At 66.7% G+C, this 18,193-nt stretch overlaps 1 protein-coding gene across 1 annotated transcript; it reads right to left on the bottom strand.

The window, feature by feature from the left end:
- Nucleotides 1-280: 280 nt before the first annotated feature.
- PIM3 (Pim-3 proto-oncogene, serine/threonine kinase) lies at nucleotides 281-3,271 on the bottom strand. Its single transcript, XM_028115705.2, has 6 exons — nucleotides 3,088-3,271; nucleotides 2,868-2,977; nucleotides 2,716-2,766; nucleotides 2,263-2,632; nucleotides 1,519-1,695; nucleotides 281-1,435 (listed from the first exon to the last, which is right to left on the bottom strand). Exons 1-6 carry the CDS (start codon nucleotides 3,170-3,172, stop codon nucleotides 1,248-1,250), a joined length of 981 nt encoding a protein of 326 aa, XP_027971506.1. The 5' UTR covers nucleotides 3,173-3,271; the 3' UTR covers nucleotides 281-1,247.
- Nucleotides 3,272-18,193: the final 14,922 nt, after the last annotated feature.

The raw sequence follows: 18,193 nt of genomic DNA, 5'->3' as shown, positions 1-18,193 counted from the left end.
TCCCACCTCTGGCCGGGCATCTCCGGGAACAGAAGCCAAGGCGGTCCCTTTGGGGCCACCCCCAGACACAAGCCTCCAGACTAGGGGTGGCATGTCCTTGGGGCCATAGGAGTAGACAACGGGTTGGCAAGGAGGCCAAGCACCACAGGCCAGGCCCTCTGGCCGGGAGGGAAGAGCCTAGCTCCTGGTCACGCTGCTGTCTGCCCACAGGAGGCAGGGAGGGGGCTGCCCAGGGACTCCTTTCACCGGACCACTCTATCCAATAAACACAGAGTAACTGTTATGTACAAAACAATTTAATTGAAATACCTGTATAAAAAATATGATCTCCAGACATCTCACTTTTGAACTGAAAGAAACCCCCATCCTCGATGCCTACGCACACCGGGATCACGGAAACACAGCTGCTACAATAAATTAAAGGCTTGAGACTCTGCCCCCCCACCCCCCGGCCTCCAGAGCCAACAAGCAGACTGTACAAGGTCAATAATTTAAAACCCACCCCCACCCCGCTCCCCCCGAGGCATAGAGCCCCAGGGGGCGGAGTCTCCCTCGCCCCTTAAATTAGCCACTGTACAAGTCCATCTTCCGACAGACGCAGGTAGGATCAGGACCTGGGGTCCGCGCACACAGCCACGCCCCCCACTCCGGGGCCTGAAGAAGGCGGGGGCGCAGGCAGGAGGGAACCTCCACAAATAAATTAAACAATAAATAGCCCTCCTCAGGGTCAAAACCATAAATAGACGTGCGCTAGCGCGCACACCCCGCCTGCAGGCGCGCGCACAGGGAGCGAGCCCCGACGTTGCATTGCTTGTGCACAGACCTGCCCGGACGAACACGGGAGGCGGGCGGGCGCGGGGGAGGGGGGGTGGGCACAAGGGAGCCTGAGCCCCCGGTGACATGAGGCCACAGGACATGCTCCTGGTCCAACACGGTCCGACGGGGGAGGCGCTGAGGGCCGGGACGGCTGCCTCCCAGAGCAGCGCAAGACAGGGACAGTCTCGGGGTCGCGCACCTGCCCGGCCCAGGCCGGACCTCACGTCGACCGGAGCGTCTTTGGACAGACAGAGCTTGAGAAGACCAAGTCCCGTGAGAGCAGCGTTCGAAAAGGCACTCAAAGCAAAGAAAACAGCCCGGTGCCAAAGGCAAAGGTCACCGGGAGTCAGAGGTCACTGCTTTTGCAAGAGGCAGACAGCCCAGGCGGGATCGGTCCCTCCGGCTCCCACAAGCCAGGCCCGGGCTCCTCCTCACAAGCTCTCACTGCTGGACGTGGTGCTGGCCCCGTCGTCCACATCCAGAGTGCAGAGCCGCAGGTCACAGCTCTCCGCAGGGCCCCCCTCGGCCCCGAGCATCCAGGGGTGCGCAGCGATCTGGTCCAGCGAGGGCCGCTCCGAGGGCCGCAGGGACAGACACCACTGAATGAGCTGCTGACACTCTGCGGAGAGGAGGGAGCGGGGTCAGCTCCTTGGCTCCTAGGCCCCTCAGCTCCCAGCACCAGCCCCCGCACCCACCACGCACCTGGGGAGACCCTCCTCCGGAAGAAAAGGCGGCCTCGGAGGATCTCTTCGTCCTGCTCGAAGGGAATGTCCCCACACACCATATCGTAGAGCAGCACGCCCAGAGACCAGACCGTGGCCGAGCGCCCGTGGTAGCGGTGGTAGCGGATCCACTCGGGGGGGCTGTACACCCGGGTGCCTGGGGGGACACACGGGCGTTAGGGCGTCCGCCCTACGGACCAGCACCGAGCCCCCCGCGCTCTCACTAGTCCCCTGGGAGGCCCGGGCCAGGGGCGGCAGCCGGTCTCCGGGCCTCTTGCTCGTCATCACCCTGGAAAAACCCGGCGGGCGCGGCCTCCCCAGCTGGCCCGCCGGGCCGGGGGAGGGGCGGGTCACATGAGCGAAGGCTCGGGTTTCACAACAAACAGATGTGAGCTGAGGATTGGGGGGGGGGGGGACGCCGCAGGGGCGGGTAGCCCCGGCTTCCCCGCGCTCCGCAATGCGGGGATTTCTGCGGCGCCGCCCCCGCTCGGCACGCACGCAGCGTCCGCCCCACGCAGGGGGAGGCCCGGGCGCTCCCAGCGCACCCCCGCGCCGCGGACCCCAGCGCCCCGCCCCCGCCCGCGGTCGCGCCCCAGCACCGCCGGCGGGGGCAGTCTCGAGCCGGCCCCTCGCCCCCACCCACCGCGAACCCGCTCCCCTCGCGCGCGGCCTCCAACAGTCACCAGCCCCTCCGGGCCTCCCTGCCGGCCAGCGGCGCGCTCACCGTCGAAGTCGGTGTACACCGTGTCCTTGAGCAGCGCGCCCGAGCCAAAGTCGATGAGTTTCAGCTCGCCCGAGCGCAGGTCCACCAGCAGGTTCTCGTCCTTGATGTCGCGGTGCACGACCCCGCAGCTGTGGCAGTGGCGCACGGCGGCCAGCACCTGAGCGAAGAAGCGGCGAGCCAGCGGCTCGTCCAGGGCGCCGCGCTCCGTGATGAAGTCGAAGAGGTCCTGGGCCGGCTCGGGCCGCTCGAGCACCAGCAGGAAGCCGTCGGGCCGCTCGAACCAGTCCAGCAGGCGGATGACGCCGCGCGCGCCGCCCGCCGCGCCCACCTTGCGCAGCAGCACCACCTCGAGGGGCACGGCCGCGCCGCCCTGGAGGGACACGGCGATCGGTCAGCGCGCCCCCAGCCGCGGCGGCCCGCCCCCAGCGCCCGCCCCACGGTGCCCGCACTTACGATGCTGCCCCACTCGGTCACCCGCTCCTTCACCACGTGCTTCACGGCCACCTGGAGAAGGGGGGGGGGGACACGGATGGTCAGGCCCGGCGGAGACGCGACGACGCGCGCGGTGGGCGAGAAACCCGGGTCCGCCCGGTGGCCCGACTCACCGGGAGCCCGTCGGCGATGCGACTGCCCGCGTAGACGGTGCCGAAGCCGCCGCTGCCCAGCACGGCGCCCACCTGGTACACCTTCTCGAAGCTCTCCTTGTCCGCCTTGACTGTGGGGATCGCGCACGGGAGGGGTTGGTGCGGCCCGGCGCGCCCCAGCCCCCGGCCCGGGTCCCCCCGACCGCGGCCCCCGGTCCCTGCTCCCCGGCCCCGCGCGTACCTGGCTGCAGGATCTTCACCGGGAGGTGGTCCACGCCGCCCGGCCCGCAGAGGTGCGCCAGGGACCCGAACTTGGAGAGCAGCATCGCGGGCGGCAGCGGGGCGCGGGCCCGCGGCCCCCGGGCGGTCCGCCGCCTCTCACCCGGCTCGGCTCCCCGCGCGGCCGCAGACGCGAGAGGGCGGCCTCCCCGTGCCGCGCGGGGCCCCGAGCGTCGGACGGAGGCGGCCGCGGCGGCGAGGCGGGAGCGCCGAGACCCGCTCGGGCGAGGCAGTCCGCGCGGCGCAGTGGCCCCGGGCCGAGCCGCGCGTGGACCGCGTGCACGCGCAGCACAGAGCCGCTCACACGCCCCAGCCGCCTCGCCCCGGGCTTTTGGACCACGGCGTCCGTATCCCTCCGCGGGGGCGGGGCGAGAGGAATCCCGCCCCCTTCCGCCGCGCTCCGCACAGCGGAGTCGCCCCCGGGAAAACGCGCAGGCGGCCGGGGCGACGGTCTGGCGGGGCCGGGTGCCGCCACCCCGGGTCGACGAGGGCCGGTGGGCCAGGGGTGCGTGGCGGGCCGCCTGGAACTAGCTCGCTGTAGTAGAGCCGCGGAGGCACACAGCGTGGCGCGACCGTACACGTCAGTCCTCCGCGCGCACGCACACACACACACGGCGCACGCGCGGCTCCTGCGCGGGCGGTGGCCGAGGCGTGTGGGGCGGGGCCGTGGGAGCCAATGGTAGCCGGGGTTTCCAAAGGGCCCCGAAGCCTCAGCCAATGGCGGCGCGTGGGCGGGGCGGGGACTCGCAGGTCCCGCCCCAGGCTGTGCCGGGGAAGGTCACCGCAGAACGCGCGCCCGCCTCCGCCGTGCCCGCAGCGGGCGTCTAGACCGCGCGGGGTGTCACGAGCTGGGGGTCCCGAACAGGGGCGGGAGTCCTGGAGACTACCCCCCTGTGCCTCGGGCCGTGCGAGTGGGTCTCCGGCAGTCCGCTCACCCTCGCGCGCCGCTGGCCCAGCGCGGGGAGGCGGTGCCGCCCCCGCGGGGACCCCGCTCAGCGTTTGCGCTCGGGAACTCGCAGCCCCTGGTGTGGAATAAGTGCTGACCCAGCCCCGGGCGCCCCCTGCTCACCCCGGGCCGCCGTTTTGACCGGGGCTTGACCTCAAGCCCGCAGCCCGAGGTCCTACCTGGCCACGCCTCCCCTCCTTGGCACCTTTGCCCTGCTGTCCCTGTACCTGGAGCACCCGTTCCTGTTCTCCACCCACCTGGCTGTTCTCCAGGCCTAGCGGCTGACCACCTTTACTAGGGGCTCCACCTTGACCACTGCAGTCAGGGCCAGAGACGGCCCAGGCCCACTTGGACCTCCAGTACTACACAGAATCACCTGTGTGATGTGGTCACCCCTTAGAAGATGCTGACCTCGGCCCAAGGTCACCAGCCTGAGCTGCTCAGCACTCGGTGTGAGCAGCTGTCTGCCAGCCACAGTAGCCCTAGAAGAGCCTTCCCCGTCCTCCACACTGGCTCCTTCCTCATCTCAGAGAGGGGTGAGGGTTGGGGTAGCCTGGAGGCCATGGTGCTGGCACTGTAGGGGCTGTGTGTGGCCTTTGTGGCACCCGTGGGCCAGGCTGGCGTCTAACCTGGCAGCCACAGCCTTCAGGTGTGCCCCCCAAGCATGCACACTCACCTGCCTCGGGGGCCTTGGCTGGGCTGCTGGCTCCCTCAGCACACCCAGCCTCCCCCAAGCTCCGCCCTTCACTGCCATTCACTGCCCCTCAGATCAGAAAGTGGAACCTACACCGGTCCGGCTCTTAGGTTCTTGCCCTACAGGAGCTCTATCTACCATCCTGCAGCATGGGCCTGTGAGGGCAGGATCCCCCACAGGGTCAGATCCAAGGTAGGAGGCAGGAGCCCACCCCTTTGGCTGAATCCACACAGCACCTGCAAAGGAGGAGAGGCTATTGTCCACTTGTGGGTCCTTCTGAGGACCAGCAGAGGGTCCCAGAGCTTGCCTCTCAGAGAGCGAGTACCCTCAGGTCAGGCTGTAGTGGGTTTCCGGACCTATGGCCTGTGCTGGGTCTGGGAGGGGAGGGGTGGGTGGGACTGATGGAGGGTCTTTTGGGTCTAGGTGATGATCATGGCAAGATGTGGTTCTGAGGCAGGCCTGACTCCATGGGCAGAGACTGAGGTCTCTGGTGGCCTCCCTAGTGGGCCCCCAGCCCCTCATGCAAGCCTCCAGGCCAGTCCTCCTCATTATGCTCTGGTCTGTGTGCCTAGCGGGTCCCTGGCCTGGGGAGTCAGCCTTGCCAGTCAGCCTTGGGGAGGGCCCCCCCAGCTCCAGAATCTTGATCTAAAGACCTGGAGTCTCCCCAAACTCAGAGCAGCATGCACTCACACTTCTTCAGAAAGAGGCGGTGCGTGTGTCCTGTCAACAGCTCCTCAAACTCTGATGGTGGGCTCTGGAGCCCACAGGCAGGTGTGGCCCAGGCCAGCAAGTCCATGAGCAGCAGGGCTGAGGACACCCCTACACATGGCAGGGAGAGGCGGCAGCAGTGGGCTCAATGGGGTGGAGGTGCTGGGCCTTATCTTGTTGCCCCACTGACCACAGAGAGTCAGGTCGTGTCCCTTGGCCTCCCGTCGCCCTTCAAGGTGTCTGGGGCTTAGGCCACTGTGCTGTGGACATCTCCATGTGTTGGGCCGTCCGGCTAAGAGGGGCAGCCTTGCGCCAGAGCCAGGTGCCTCTTCAAGTTCCTGTCCTCCCCACGCAGCTGTTGCCTGAGGTGGAGGGCAGGGCAGATTCTACCGGAGGATCCCTGCCGGCCCCCTGGCCCTGGAAACCCCTGGCCCCGTAGGTCACGCTGTCCCGCTGGTGGGAGGGGCTGCACTGTTGCCATGGTGATTGGAGCCGGCTGGTCTCCGGGACAACGAAGGGGGAGGGGGTAGACAGAAGACGGCCGGGGTCACCCACAGTCTGTGTCTCACACACGCATGCACACTCTCACACTCATGAGCACACCCACAGAGCTGGGCATCATCACAGCTGGGGAATGAGGGAGGGCACATACTGGGGGGTGCTCCCCAACGCTCCCCCGGACCCCCCGGCCTCCTGGCTTCCTGGGGCTCAGTGCCGCCCCGGCCTCTTCATATCCCTGAACCTAGGCCAGGCCGGCAGGATCCCTCATCGCCCCCCATCCATCGCCCAGACCCGTGGTTCTGTGCCATCCCCCCGCCCCCCCCCCACTCCGCTCCCAGCCTCAGCCAGGCCAGTCTTCCCGGCTCCCAGCCGCCATTACTGTGCAGCCGCCCCTGCCCGCAGAGCTGGCCGTCAGGTGAGGCCCAGTGACTTGGCCACAGGCACAGCCTTCACCCTCAGCCCCTCCGGCCCCCACGCCCACTGCAGGAACCCTTGGCCTTCCCGGGGCTGTCCCGTCCCCAGCCAGGGCACCTGGCTTGCTGTCTCCCAGACACCCACTCGCGCCCCGGCCCCCAGCTGGGCCCTGAGAGCTCTGTGACTGGCCCAGCCTGCGAGCAGCACAGCAAGGCTGCCCCTCCTCCAGCGCCCGCACACAGCTGCAGGCTGGTGAGGCAGGGAGGGCCTCCCCTCTGGCCTCCACTCGCCTCAGGTCCGTGTGGCCTCTCCCCCGCTGGGGAGGGGAGCCAGCAGAACTGGGCCAGGGTTTTGCAACATTTCCCAAAGGCAGCCCAGGGTAAGGCCTGGGCTGGGGTGGGGTGAAAACCAGTGGAAGCCGGCGGGCAGTGGTGGCCTGCGTGAACTCTGGCCTCCCTGCCCAGGAGACCCCAGCCTGGCCTGACCCTTAGTCAAGGCCGGGCTGCCTTCAAGAGCTTGACACCCCACCTACTGAAGAGTGTTTATCCCACAAGCCACTGAGGCCTGGCGACGGCTCACTGCGCTCTTGGCCAAGGAGATCCTGAAAAACCAAAGAAGCCCAGGGAGTGTCCAGGCCTAACCTGGAGAGAGACCAGGTCCCCAGGAGAGCTGACCCAAGTGCAGCCGGACTGGAGACCCCAAAGCCAGGCTTGGCGGTGGTGGCCATGGGAACAGTGAGCCTCCACGGCAGGAGTCCTCTCCTCACACAGACCCTCTGGCCTGGGATCGGGATCGGGCTGCCCCCGGGGTACGCAGTGTGCACCATACCAGCTTCCCGGACACTGAGCTGGGGCTTCACACCTCTTGGCCTTCCCTTCCTGCCCCCCGCCCCAATTCCTTCCCCCCCAGGGCCTTCCGCTCTGACCCAAGCCGAGTAGCCTCAGCCCAGCCCCCACCCACCAGTCAGGCCACGTCCCTGCTCTGCCAGAACCATGGGCACGTCCCCAACCTCTCCTAGCCTGGGTCTCTCCGTCTCTGGGGACTCTGACCACCCTTGTGTGGGCCCAGGAGGAGGATCCAGGGAGACGTGTGGGAGGGGTTTTCCGTGGCACACAATAGCCCTCTCACGGCTGCTGTCCTGGGTACAAGCCCCGCGTGCCATCGAGAGTCCAGGATTTTCCTGGGACGGGGAGGCCCGGTACACCCTGGCAGCTCCACCCCCACCAAGCTGAGACCCTCAAGGCCAAGGAGCCCAGGTGGATGGGACTGGGGAGGGCAGCCCCCCGAAGCCCCTCCTGCGTGCCCTGGAGGCCCGTCCACAGGGTCCAGGGTGGTAGTGCGGCCCTCTCTGGGGACTCCACACCCTGCCACAGCCTCTCAGAATCTAGCCACGGAGAGTCCAACAGCCTCTGTGGATGGTGCCCAGGCTGGACAGCCTCCTCGCCCCCGCTCTGCTCCAACCTCCAGCATGCAGATGAGGAAGAGATCCAGAAGGGGCCACGAGGGGGATCCCCGAGGAGCCGGAAGCTGGCTGCGCCTGTGTTTGCCTCTGATTCGCATGCAGCTCTCACTGGCCCCAGTCCAGGAAGTGTGCAGGCAGCGGGTCCCACGTGGGGGCCTCCTGGAGGAGGAGGCCCGGCTCAGCTGAGTCTCCAAGGCTGACTGAGAACAGAGGGGGGGGTGTGGGGGGCTCTCAGCACCTGTGACTAACAGGGTGCAGGCTGGGGCAACAGCAGGGCCAAGGATTGGACCAGAGTTGTGCCGTTTGGAGCCAGTTGGGAGGTCTCTCTAGAGGGGAAGGGGCTGGTGTCCTGAGTCCCGGAGGGATTCGGGGGCCTTGGGGCCCAGGGCCTACAGCAGTGATGACATTGTCTTGGGACAGTCCGTGGGCTGTGGCCCGGGCCACTCAGACCACACTCAGGCTATGGAGGAACGGCCCCCTACAGATGGATCCCCAGGGTCTCCAGAGTACAGACCCCCGAGGGCCCGGACCCAGCAAACGGGAGCTCAGGAGACAGTATGGCCTTGGAGATGCACGTTTAGTGAGTACTTGCTGCCCACCTGCCTGTGCTCAGCGCGCTCACGCACTCCCACTTCGGCCCCTGGTGCTTTCACACTGCATCCCAGAGACGGCAGTGGCCCACGGGGCAGGGCAAGCCCAGGGGTGGTGGCAACTGGCTCAGCCAAACAGACATGAGAGCCACTGCCAGGGCGTGAACTCTACCCCCGAACAGGTCAGGCTGGGAGAGACACAGGCAGGACCGGTGAGGACTTCAGGTCATGCTCGCTCTGGCCCCTCCCTGCCAGCGCCTGGCACCCGCACAGTGCAGAGCTGATAAGCCTGGGTGCCCCAAGCCCTGTCGGTCCTCCCTTTAATGGACCAGAAAAAGACCCTTGGAGACAGTCCCTCATGCCGGGCACTGGGGGTAGTGCCAGTGGCTCCAAGGACAGCCCGGCGTGGCCCAAAGTTCTGCTCAAGCGTGAAGGATGAGATTTGCACTGGCCGAGGCCTGTGTGGTCCTCAGCACCCTGGGGACACAAGTTGGCGCCCAAGGCTCCCTGGACCCATGCTTCAGCTGGCCCACTCCTTTCCGTGCTGCTGGGGGTGGCCCCAGGGCTGTGGGGAGGGGCCGAGCATGGTGGCCACGGGCTGGAAGGGGGGCTGGGCAGGGCAGGCAAGTCTGCCAGGGGGGCCCAGGAGACCCCTCTAGCCCCTGTGCTGCCTCCTAGACTCCCCACACTGTGGCTTTTGCCAGAAGGACCCTGGTCTGGCTCCTGGAAGTGTCCCCAGTGCCAGACGAGGCTGCTGAGAGATCACAAGACATGGCAGGGTCAGAGGGTGGAGGCTCCAGGGACCCCGGCTCAGGAAGTGGTGCCCACTGGGGAATGTCAATATTCAGGGGCTGCTGGCCAAGCCTGTGAGGGAGGAAGGGGACAGTCCCTGGACTCGAGGACTTTCCTGCCTTCTCATGTTGTTCTGGGGGGTGGGGCAATTGAGAACAGCTAAAGGAAGAAGGGTTTGGGGCTGCCGTAGCTCTGGGCTGCCCGCCCCCCGACTGAGTCTAGGCTCCAGCACAGACTGGGGAGGGTCAGAGGGCCCACTGCAGGAGCGGCCCTGCCCTGTCCCCGTCCCTGCCCCAGGCGAGAGGTGGCCTGGACGGAGCATCCGGTTCGAAAGAAGTGGCTGGCTAGCTTCCACCTCAGGGCCGCTTCCCTGTTCCCAGAAAGTGACCGTGGAAGGGAGGGCCCTGGCCAGGAGTTGCCCCCACGTCCCCCTGCTCACTCCAGCTGCCCTCCAGGTGGGGTCATGTGCCACCGAGGGGTGTCCTGGGGCTGGCGGCAGCACCATGGGCTCCTCAGGGCCCAGGAGCCTAGGGGGGCCCGAGCTGGCTGGGAGGCTATCCCAGAGCTCCTCGGTGGCTGGTCAGCCCGCATCCGGGCTCAGACAGTAGGGGGTGAACACTGTGGACAGGCGAGCACTCGGGTGTGCGTGCTTGCAGCCCGCTGGTCCATGTGGATGAGGCAGGCCGTGTCCGGACAGGCATGGTGGGCACTCTGCAGGCAGGCTCCGGCCACCGCTGGTACCTCCCTCCCCCTCCGCCCAGCCCCGGCCCAGCTGGTCAGGTACCACGGCTTGCAGCCCTGGCCCCGTCCTCCCCCAGAGGCAGGGGTGAGGCCTTCCTCCCCGCTCTGGTCTGTACCTGGGTATGGCCAAAGGCTCGAGAATTGGGGTCTGGCCAAATGTCCACCACCCAGATGCGGAGCCTGAGACCCAAGAGAGGCCATCCCCCCCCATTTCCCACAGCAGGGCAACTGAGTCACTGTGGGGTTGGGCCAGAGCCTCACAGACCCTTGTGTGGACCCTCCGCCGGGATCCGGAGCCAGGTCCTCTGAGGGCAGCGGGGTCCAAGCCCTCTGTGAAGACCTGGAGGCAGGAGGCCGGGGGGTGTGGAGATGGGCATGGCCCGGCCCTGGGGTGGGGGGTGGCAGCTGGGACAGGCGAGAGCGGGGGAGGTGTGGGCGGAGCAGGGCAGGACCATACCTGACAGGGAAGAGAAGTGGGGGCTGGGGTACACGGCGGGGGTGGGGGGTGCCAACCCCACCCCACCCTGCAGGGCAGGCACATTCCTGGGCTGACGCAGGCCCTGGGGGGGGGGGAGGGGAGGCGGAGCCACTGAGTCACCACAGAGAAATGGAAAGACCTCTGTGTTTTTACTCTCTGGTAAGCTCCCCCACGCCCAAGAAATTCCCCATCCCAAGCCTCCCGCACCTCCCTGCCCGACCGACCCCCTTCCTGCTTCCTGTGGGCCTAGCTAACCCCCACTGGCCTGGGAGGAGTGTTGGCCCTGGGCATCGGAGGACACAGCCCACAGGTCACCCTGTGTCAACTCAGCCCTGGTTCCTGGGCGGGGGTGTGTGGGCAGCTTCTTCCAGGCCCAGAGAGGCCCCCACTGGCCTGGGTTGGGGTGCACAGTAGCCCGGACAGCGGCCCAAGAGCCAACCTGGCCCAGAGTGGCCGCGGGCCAGCCTCCTCTGCCTCCTTCTGGGAGCCTCCCAGGGCCTGGCTGGGCTCAGGACAGGGGCCTTGCCTCTCTGTGATCAACAGCTCAGCAACCCCAGCCCCTTTGGGGTCTGGGCCCCCAGGGGCTCCACGCTGAACCTGTCTTCCTATCTGTGAAATGGGTCCTTCAGTGACTCCCCAGCACTGCGGGTGGGGGCCCGATGGTGGGGAGCTGCGGGTGCCCACGACTTGCAGCGGGTGGAGCTCCTCCACCTGTGCCCTCCTGGCCACACCCCCACGCCACCCCCTGCCCCCTCGGCCTCCGTCTCTCTGCCACACCCCGTCTGGGCGTTCCCAGAGCGGCTTCCCTGGCAGCATCAGCGGGAGGGGGGCCGCTGACTTGTGGTTTCTGGGACGCGCCAGTGTGGGGTTTCAACCCGGCCCTGGAGTCTCCTCCCAGGCAGGCGAGTCAGCTGCTCTGGGACCTGGGGCTGAGGCCGCCCCATGGGCGGCAGGAGAACCAAGCTTACTGGGCCACCCACCCGCTACAACAACCCTGGCGTCGGTCCTACCCCCACCTGGACCGCCCCCAGCTCCAGCCCCCGGGCTCTGCCACTTCTCACTGCCCTCAGGGGCCCTCTGCACCCTCCTCCCGATGAAGCCTTTGGAGCCTGCTTCTAGACACACCATTCTGTTGCTCAAAACCCTTTAGTGGCTCCCTCTTGCCTGAGGAGGAAAGGCAGAGTCACTGGGCCTCCGTTCTCCGAGCTGCAAAATGGGTCTTCAGGGAGGACTGCCTGCCCCCATAGGGCTGCCAGGGGAAGGTGTGAGTGGGGAGGCCCCTGATGTGCTGGGCAGGTGGGGGCTCCCAGTAGCACCCTGAAGCCGGTGGGACCTGCTTCTGTCTCTTCCACCCCTTCCTAGCGCCCCAAGCCCTGTGCCAACCACTCCTGACCTCTGGGTGCTAGAAACACACCACATTCCCATGCCGCCTCCCAGGCTTCACCTGGGCTTTGCCTCTTCCAGAGGCCCAGAGTGGACCGGGTCAGGGCCGGCTGGGCAAGCGATGGGTGTGTGCCAGACTGAAGTGGGCTTGGAGGTGGCCGCAGGAACGAGCTCAGGCCCGGGGGGCGTCCTTCCCGGTCCTGGACCCCAGTTCCTGGCATCCCTCCCAATGCCCACTCTTGTGTGTTGGTGAGCAGGGCCAGGACAGGGAGGGCAGGCGGATAACCACACCCCGCCTCGGCTCAGGACCCGCCCACCACCCCCTCTTCTCATGGGGCTCAGGGCAGAGGTGAGGCACGCCATCCTCCTCTTGGTCCTCGTTTGTCTATTGAGAAACTGAGGCTCGGGAATGCAAATGGCCAGCCAGGCCCCAGTTGCCAGCTCAGGTCAGGCAGGGCTACCCAGGCTAGACAGCCAGCTGAGGCTGGGGGTCACTGGGCCGGTGGGGGGTGGGGCAGGAGGAGGTGAGGGAAGGTTGGGGAGGGGTGGGCAGCCCAGAGCCCAAGTCCTGGCCTGGAGGCTGGGCAGGAGGGGCTGGGTGTCCCTGAAGCTCCCTGTGTCAGGCACCATCAGGATGGAGGTTGGGGGTGTCTCCCACCGGAGGATCCAGGGTCAAGGAGGAGGGGAAAGGAGCTTGGGGCAGAGGGACTCCAGCCAGGCCAAGAGGAGCTGTTTTGGAGGAGCTGATGGCTGCTGGGACAGGGTGGTAAGGGAAAGGAGCCCAGGTGGGGGCAGGAGGGGTAGGCGGGGCAGAGCCCGGACAAGGGGGCCCCCGTGGAGGGTATGCCCTCCTGACGTCTCACCTTCCAGGACCCCAGGAATCCCAGCAGAACTGACTCAACTGCATGCCTGGGTTTGGAGCCTCTCAGTGAGGCGGGGTGGGGGCCAGCATCGGGACAGCCTAGCCACTGTGGGCCCCAGGCGTGCTGGAGCAGGGCGGCCCACTCGCCCAGCACGCTGGGACTGGTCTTCTCTCGGCGAGCTCAGGGACTTGGGAGGGCCCTGGCCAGACTGACTTTGGGCTGAGGTCGGGTGGGTAGAGCCAGGGCAGGGCCACAGAGCAGGTCTGGGCACCCCCCAGTGGCCAGGCCCCGGACCAAGGGTAGCGTCCCTGCACCCATCTCTGTGCCCTTGTCCTAGGAAGAGGGGCAAAGCTGATGCCTCTCGGCCCATCCGCCCCCCACCCCCCCGGGGGCCCAGCCTTCAAGGCTCTGCCGCCGGTCCCGGCTCTGCCATCTGCCACTGGCCGGGCGCCCCAGGGCGCTGCCCGTGACGCAGGCTGTGGCCTCTGGTCCACCTGCCTCCTGGCCAGATCCCAGCCCGCATGCACACACAAGCATGGTCACGCATGCACACGTGCACGCACACGCATGCTCACGGTCAGACCGGTTCTAGGCGCCTGGCTCTTGGCCCGTGGAGGACAAGCCTGCCCGGCGGCTGTCCTCTCCCTTCCCTGCCTCTAGCCTTGGCCTCCCACCTGCCAGGTGGGCAGGACTGCCCAGCCGAGGCCTCACTAGGCTGGGCACACAGAGGAGCCTCACAGCGGCAGGGGGTGGGGAGCAGGGAGAGGACAGACCCTGGTTGTGGGGACCCTGGAGATCCCTGTGCGGCTGAGTGGCTGGGTGACATCACGGAGCACCCAGCCCTCCCCCACACGGGCGCCTCCAGCTGGGTGAGTGGGTTCACCAGCAGCGCCCTCGAGCTCCATGTCACCCATGCTCATCCCTGTCACTTGGCCCTCAGGGCCTGGAAGGGGGCTGCTGACGGGCCCTGAGAGCCCCGTAGGGCAGGCCTGGTGGGGCGGACCCTCAGATCCCAGTAGCTCCCGTTACTTAGGTAGCTGGACGCATCAAGGACACATCAGCCCCGCCTCTCACCCTGGCTCCCACGCTCCCCTGGGCTCATGGTGACACCCTACCTGTCACTGCAACAGTTTGGGCCATCCTGGCTTGTGGGTACCCCACTCACCCTCTCCTGGCCCCTGCCTCAAGGTGTGGGGGTGTCCGAGGGTCATCTGGGGAAGCTCTGTGCAAGCTGCTGAGCCCACTGGGACTGGCGGGGAGTGGGCATCTGCGTGGGCAGGGGCAGTGAGCGCGCACCCATGTGCCAGGACCTGGGTGGGCTTCCCCGGGCGCTGGGTCATGGCCTTGGCCTGTGTGGACCCTGACCAGCAGGCCTGAGAGCCAGCCTCCCCAGGAGGGTGCAGGTGGCCCTCCCCGTGCCCGAATGTCCCCTGAAAAGTCCAGACCCCCTGATGCCTGGACGGCTGCAGCTTTCACAGCCTGTGACCAGACCTCACCCACAGGCTTCATCTCTGGGCCAGGGCAGCTGGGCCACCACCACTGGGCAGCAGAGTGGCTCACCGATCCGGGGGACCCAGCCCTGAGCCTGACAGAGGGCACCAGGGCCTGCACCTGCCCCCTCAGCACACACCCCAGGACCTTTGGCCCCACCCAAGCAATTGCCACCTCCCAGGCCCCCTCCAATGGGAAGCCCCTGTAGCCTGAGGGCTGTGCTTTCCCCAGGCTCTGGCCCGGCATGAGGCAGTTGGTTGGGAGGGTCTCCTGCCCTGGGGACACCAGTCTGGGTGGGGCAGAGGGGAGGAGAAGCAGGTTGGCCCATTAAGCATGAGTACACACACACCAGGGCGGTGTCTAGGCTGGGAGCTGCACCAGAGATCCGGATCCAGGAAGCCTGGGCCCGGCGGGTGGCCGGGGTGTGCGTTGTCAGGGTTGTGGGCACCACGGGAATGAGGGGGGGACGGGCTAGGGGGCGCAGGCCAGGGAGAGCAGTACAGAGGCAGTGGGGGGGCGCAGGTGGAAGGAGGGGAGGGCAGGGACAGCAGACAAGAGGCAGGGTGTGGGTCTGGAGGTGGGGGCAAAGCAGTGGGGAGTGCAGGACCCGGCGGGAGGCTTGTGGCCCATGGCCGCGGGGCAGAGGCACCTGGGGACACAATGGGCCCTTGTCCGGCCTGCTGAGTCTCCTGGGTGCCGTGCCGGGACCTGTGGGGCGCCTTGAGCAAACACACGCCCTGTTCCGGCTGCACACAGTGTCCTGGGACGGGCAGCCGTGGCGCTGGGCCAGCAGAGAGGGCGGCAGCAGGCCCAGGCACACACTGCCAGCCAGAGCCGCCCCTGCCCGGGGTCCTGAGTCGACCGTCAGGGCCCACCGGGCTCCCTGAGGCTCGGCCAGGCGCAGGTGTTCCCGAGGCCCCACCGGCCCCAGCAGGAGCCTCTCTCGGCCGATGGCGGTGGGCTCATCACTCAGCCCGTCTCCCAGGGCCTGCCACCCTGACCCCACGTGGCGACGGGACCCAGGGGCTGGCCGACGCTGGCCCGGGCTCACCTGGACGCCTGGTCTGTGCCCTGGACGCAGGGGCAGGCTCAGCTCTGTGGCGATTGGGGCTGCAGGGGGCCCTGCGCACGGCTGAGGCCTGGCTCTGTGGGGTGGGGTGGGCACAGGGTAAACCTCCCCTCCCTCTTCCTTCACAGTTCCGGAGGCAGCCAAGGAAAGGGTCCTGGCCATCCAGGAATATGCACGGGGGACCGCGGCTGAGCTGGGGCTGCTGAGGGTGGGCCTGCGCAGGGGCCGGCATGGGCACTGAGGCCCGGGGTCCCGTCGCAGGCCAGCCTGGGTCTGCAGCTGAGGTCCCTCGCTGAGGGCCATCTCTCGGCTGCCACCCGCTGCAGGGAAAGGGGCACAGGACCTGACGGGCCCAGCGGGGGACTTGTCCTAAGCCCAGGAGGGTGACTGCTCTCCAACGCACCGGGGAGGTTGGCAGGGCCCCAGGAGGGGGCATTTGCATGACAGATGAGTTCCCTGGAAAGCTGCTGTGCCCAGGAGGCCCTGAAGCGGTTGTGCCCTGGGGCACTGCGCCCCGAATCCTGCGCCCCCAGCCACCTGAGCCTGGCCACCCTCACAGGCCAGCCCCTCCCACTGCTGTGTCCCCCAGGCCTAGGCAGGCCTGTGTCCCCAGCTGGTGGTAGCCTGCTACTCCCAGGGAAAGCCTGGCTCCGGGCCACACAGCCAGGTCCTAGCCACAGCCGGCCTCAGAACTTTTCCTCACCTGTTAGGAAGACCTCAGCGGGGCCCAGAGCCGCTCGGTGCCCCTGGGGTCCCTATGCCCAGCTGGTGGTTCTAGGCCAGTGGGGACAAAAGTGTCTGCCATCTGAGCCAGGCCTCCTCTGCCTCCCTGGCCTCGCAAGGCCGCTACCCCACTCCGCAGCTCCGCAGGTGCAGGGGCTCCCTCCCAGATTCCCGGTCCCCAGCATCAGGGAAGAAGGGAAGACCTGGCCCGCTCAGGTAAGGGGAGGCGGGAAGGGAGGTTGGATGCCTGTCTGGCTGGGGGAGCCGGTGTCAGGGTGCTGTCAGCTGGGGCTGGGGGCCTCAGTGGTCCACCTGCTCTCTCCCCCTTGGCCGCCTTGGAGACATCAAAGAAAAAAGGCATCTGACCGTGAATCACTGGTGGTGGAGGGGCGCCCAGACCAGTGCCACCAGGTGAAAAGTGAATGTGGGCCACGTGGGTCCTTGAACGTAGCCTGAAACAGGTGAGATTAACAACTGATCTCAGACCTGCCGTCCGAAGCCCTTCAACACGCGGTCCGCACAAACCAGCGTCAACGACACTACTCACGTCTCTCCCTCTACGAGCCCCCCACCTCCTGCACCTCCCGCATCGTGGGCAGCTCAGGCCGCGGCCCGACGGGGCGCCTTTCCCATGGTGCGCCTCTGGGCCCCGACTGGGGGCCCGGAGCCCGTGACAGACAGATCGCCCACCAAGGACGTACCGGTCGCTCCCCGGAGATCCCAGGGCACCTCCGAGTTCCCAAGCCCCGGGCGGGGGGCCTCGGGGGGAGGTGGGGAGATGTGCCCAGGGAATGTCTTTTTAAAAAATACGCACATTTTCATATCCAAATTACTAAATGCAAGATGCATGCAGAAAAGGGCACCAAATTTTGTGCAGTTTGAACAATAGTAACAACGCAAACATTGTATGTGACCCCCCCCGCCCCGGTCATCCAGCAGGGCCTTGCCAGGACCTCAGCCTGCCCTTGTGCCCCCTCCTACAGAAGACCACGTTAGGCATCCCCTGGCTGTCCTTATATTTACCACCTGTGCTCACGTGGCACTCCGTGTCAACACGGTCCTGCAGGATGCCTTCTCAGAACAGCCTCCCCTGCAGCTCCCCACCTGAGCCTGAGGCCAGCCCCTGCCCTCCCCACCGGCCCCCTGCTCTCCCTGTGAACCCCTGCCCTCCCCACTGGCCCCTGCCCTCCCCGCGGGCCCCCTGCCCTCCCTGCCAGCCCCCTGCCTTCCCCATGGGCCCCCTGCCCTCCCTGTTGGCCCCCAGCTCTCCCCACCAGCCCCCCCCAATCCTCTCCCCCCCCACCCCTGCCAGGACTGGCCCAGGGATCACTGCTCAGAAAGCAGGAAGAAGTGACACTGAAGGAACTGAAATACAGAACTTTTTCCTTTTTTCCATGGTCTTTTTCTCAACTAGTCATGGTGGCTTTTGTCATTTAATGTTGTTCTGAGTAAAACATTAAATTGCAAAGTCGTTATCGTCAATGTTCCCATTTTTACATTGTGTGGCCCGAGTTTTAAATGCAAATATCAGCACAGAACTCACTACAGACACGGAAATCCCGTGGTTTGTGTTCTGTGGCTCCTGACAGGTGTGTGTACTGTTTTCGGAACAGAGCAGGGAACACGACAGCACCCTAACCCAGCCGTGCGTTTTCACTGTGGTAAAACATCCACGACTCGAAATCCACCTTCTAACCACAAGGTGTGCAGTTCGGGGGCGCTAAGCACGTTCGCCCCTCTGTGCACCTGTCACCGAACTTCTGTCTCCCCAGACTCTGTCCCCATCACGCACTCTCCCCCACAGCCCCCTCCCCGGCCCCGCCGTCTGCTCTCTGTCCCCCTGGGTCTGACCGCTGCAGGTGCCTCCTAGAAGTGGAACCAGACAGGATTTGTCCTTCTGGGTCTGGCTTATTTCACTCAGCACAGTGTCCTCAGGGCTCCCCCGGGTCGTGGCAGGTGTCAGCAGGCTGAGTACTACTCCACGATGCCAGTGGGCCACACTTTGTCTGTCCCTTCGTCCGGCGGGGGACACCGGGGTTGCTTGCACACTTGGTCCACTGGAATAACACTGCCAGGAACGTGTCTGAGTCCCTGCTCCTGGTTTTCAGAGTCATATGCCCACTAGTGGAACCCCGTGTCCCACGGTGACCCCCCACTGTCATCCACGGCGACGGCACCATTCTCCATCCCCAGCAGCAGTGCACAGTCTAGGC

Source organism: Eumetopias jubatus, unplaced genomic scaffold (genome assembly GCF_037043125.1).
Source record: "Eumetopias jubatus isolate StellerSeaLion01/CBP00866 unplaced genomic scaffold, mEumJub1_p1.0 scaffold_8, whole genome shotgun sequence".
Taxonomy (NCBI): domain Eukaryota; kingdom Metazoa; phylum Chordata; class Mammalia; order Carnivora; family Otariidae; genus Eumetopias; species Eumetopias jubatus.
The sequence above is the reverse complement of the archived record's forward strand: the minus strand, read 5'-3'. Positions and strand labels throughout refer to the sequence as shown.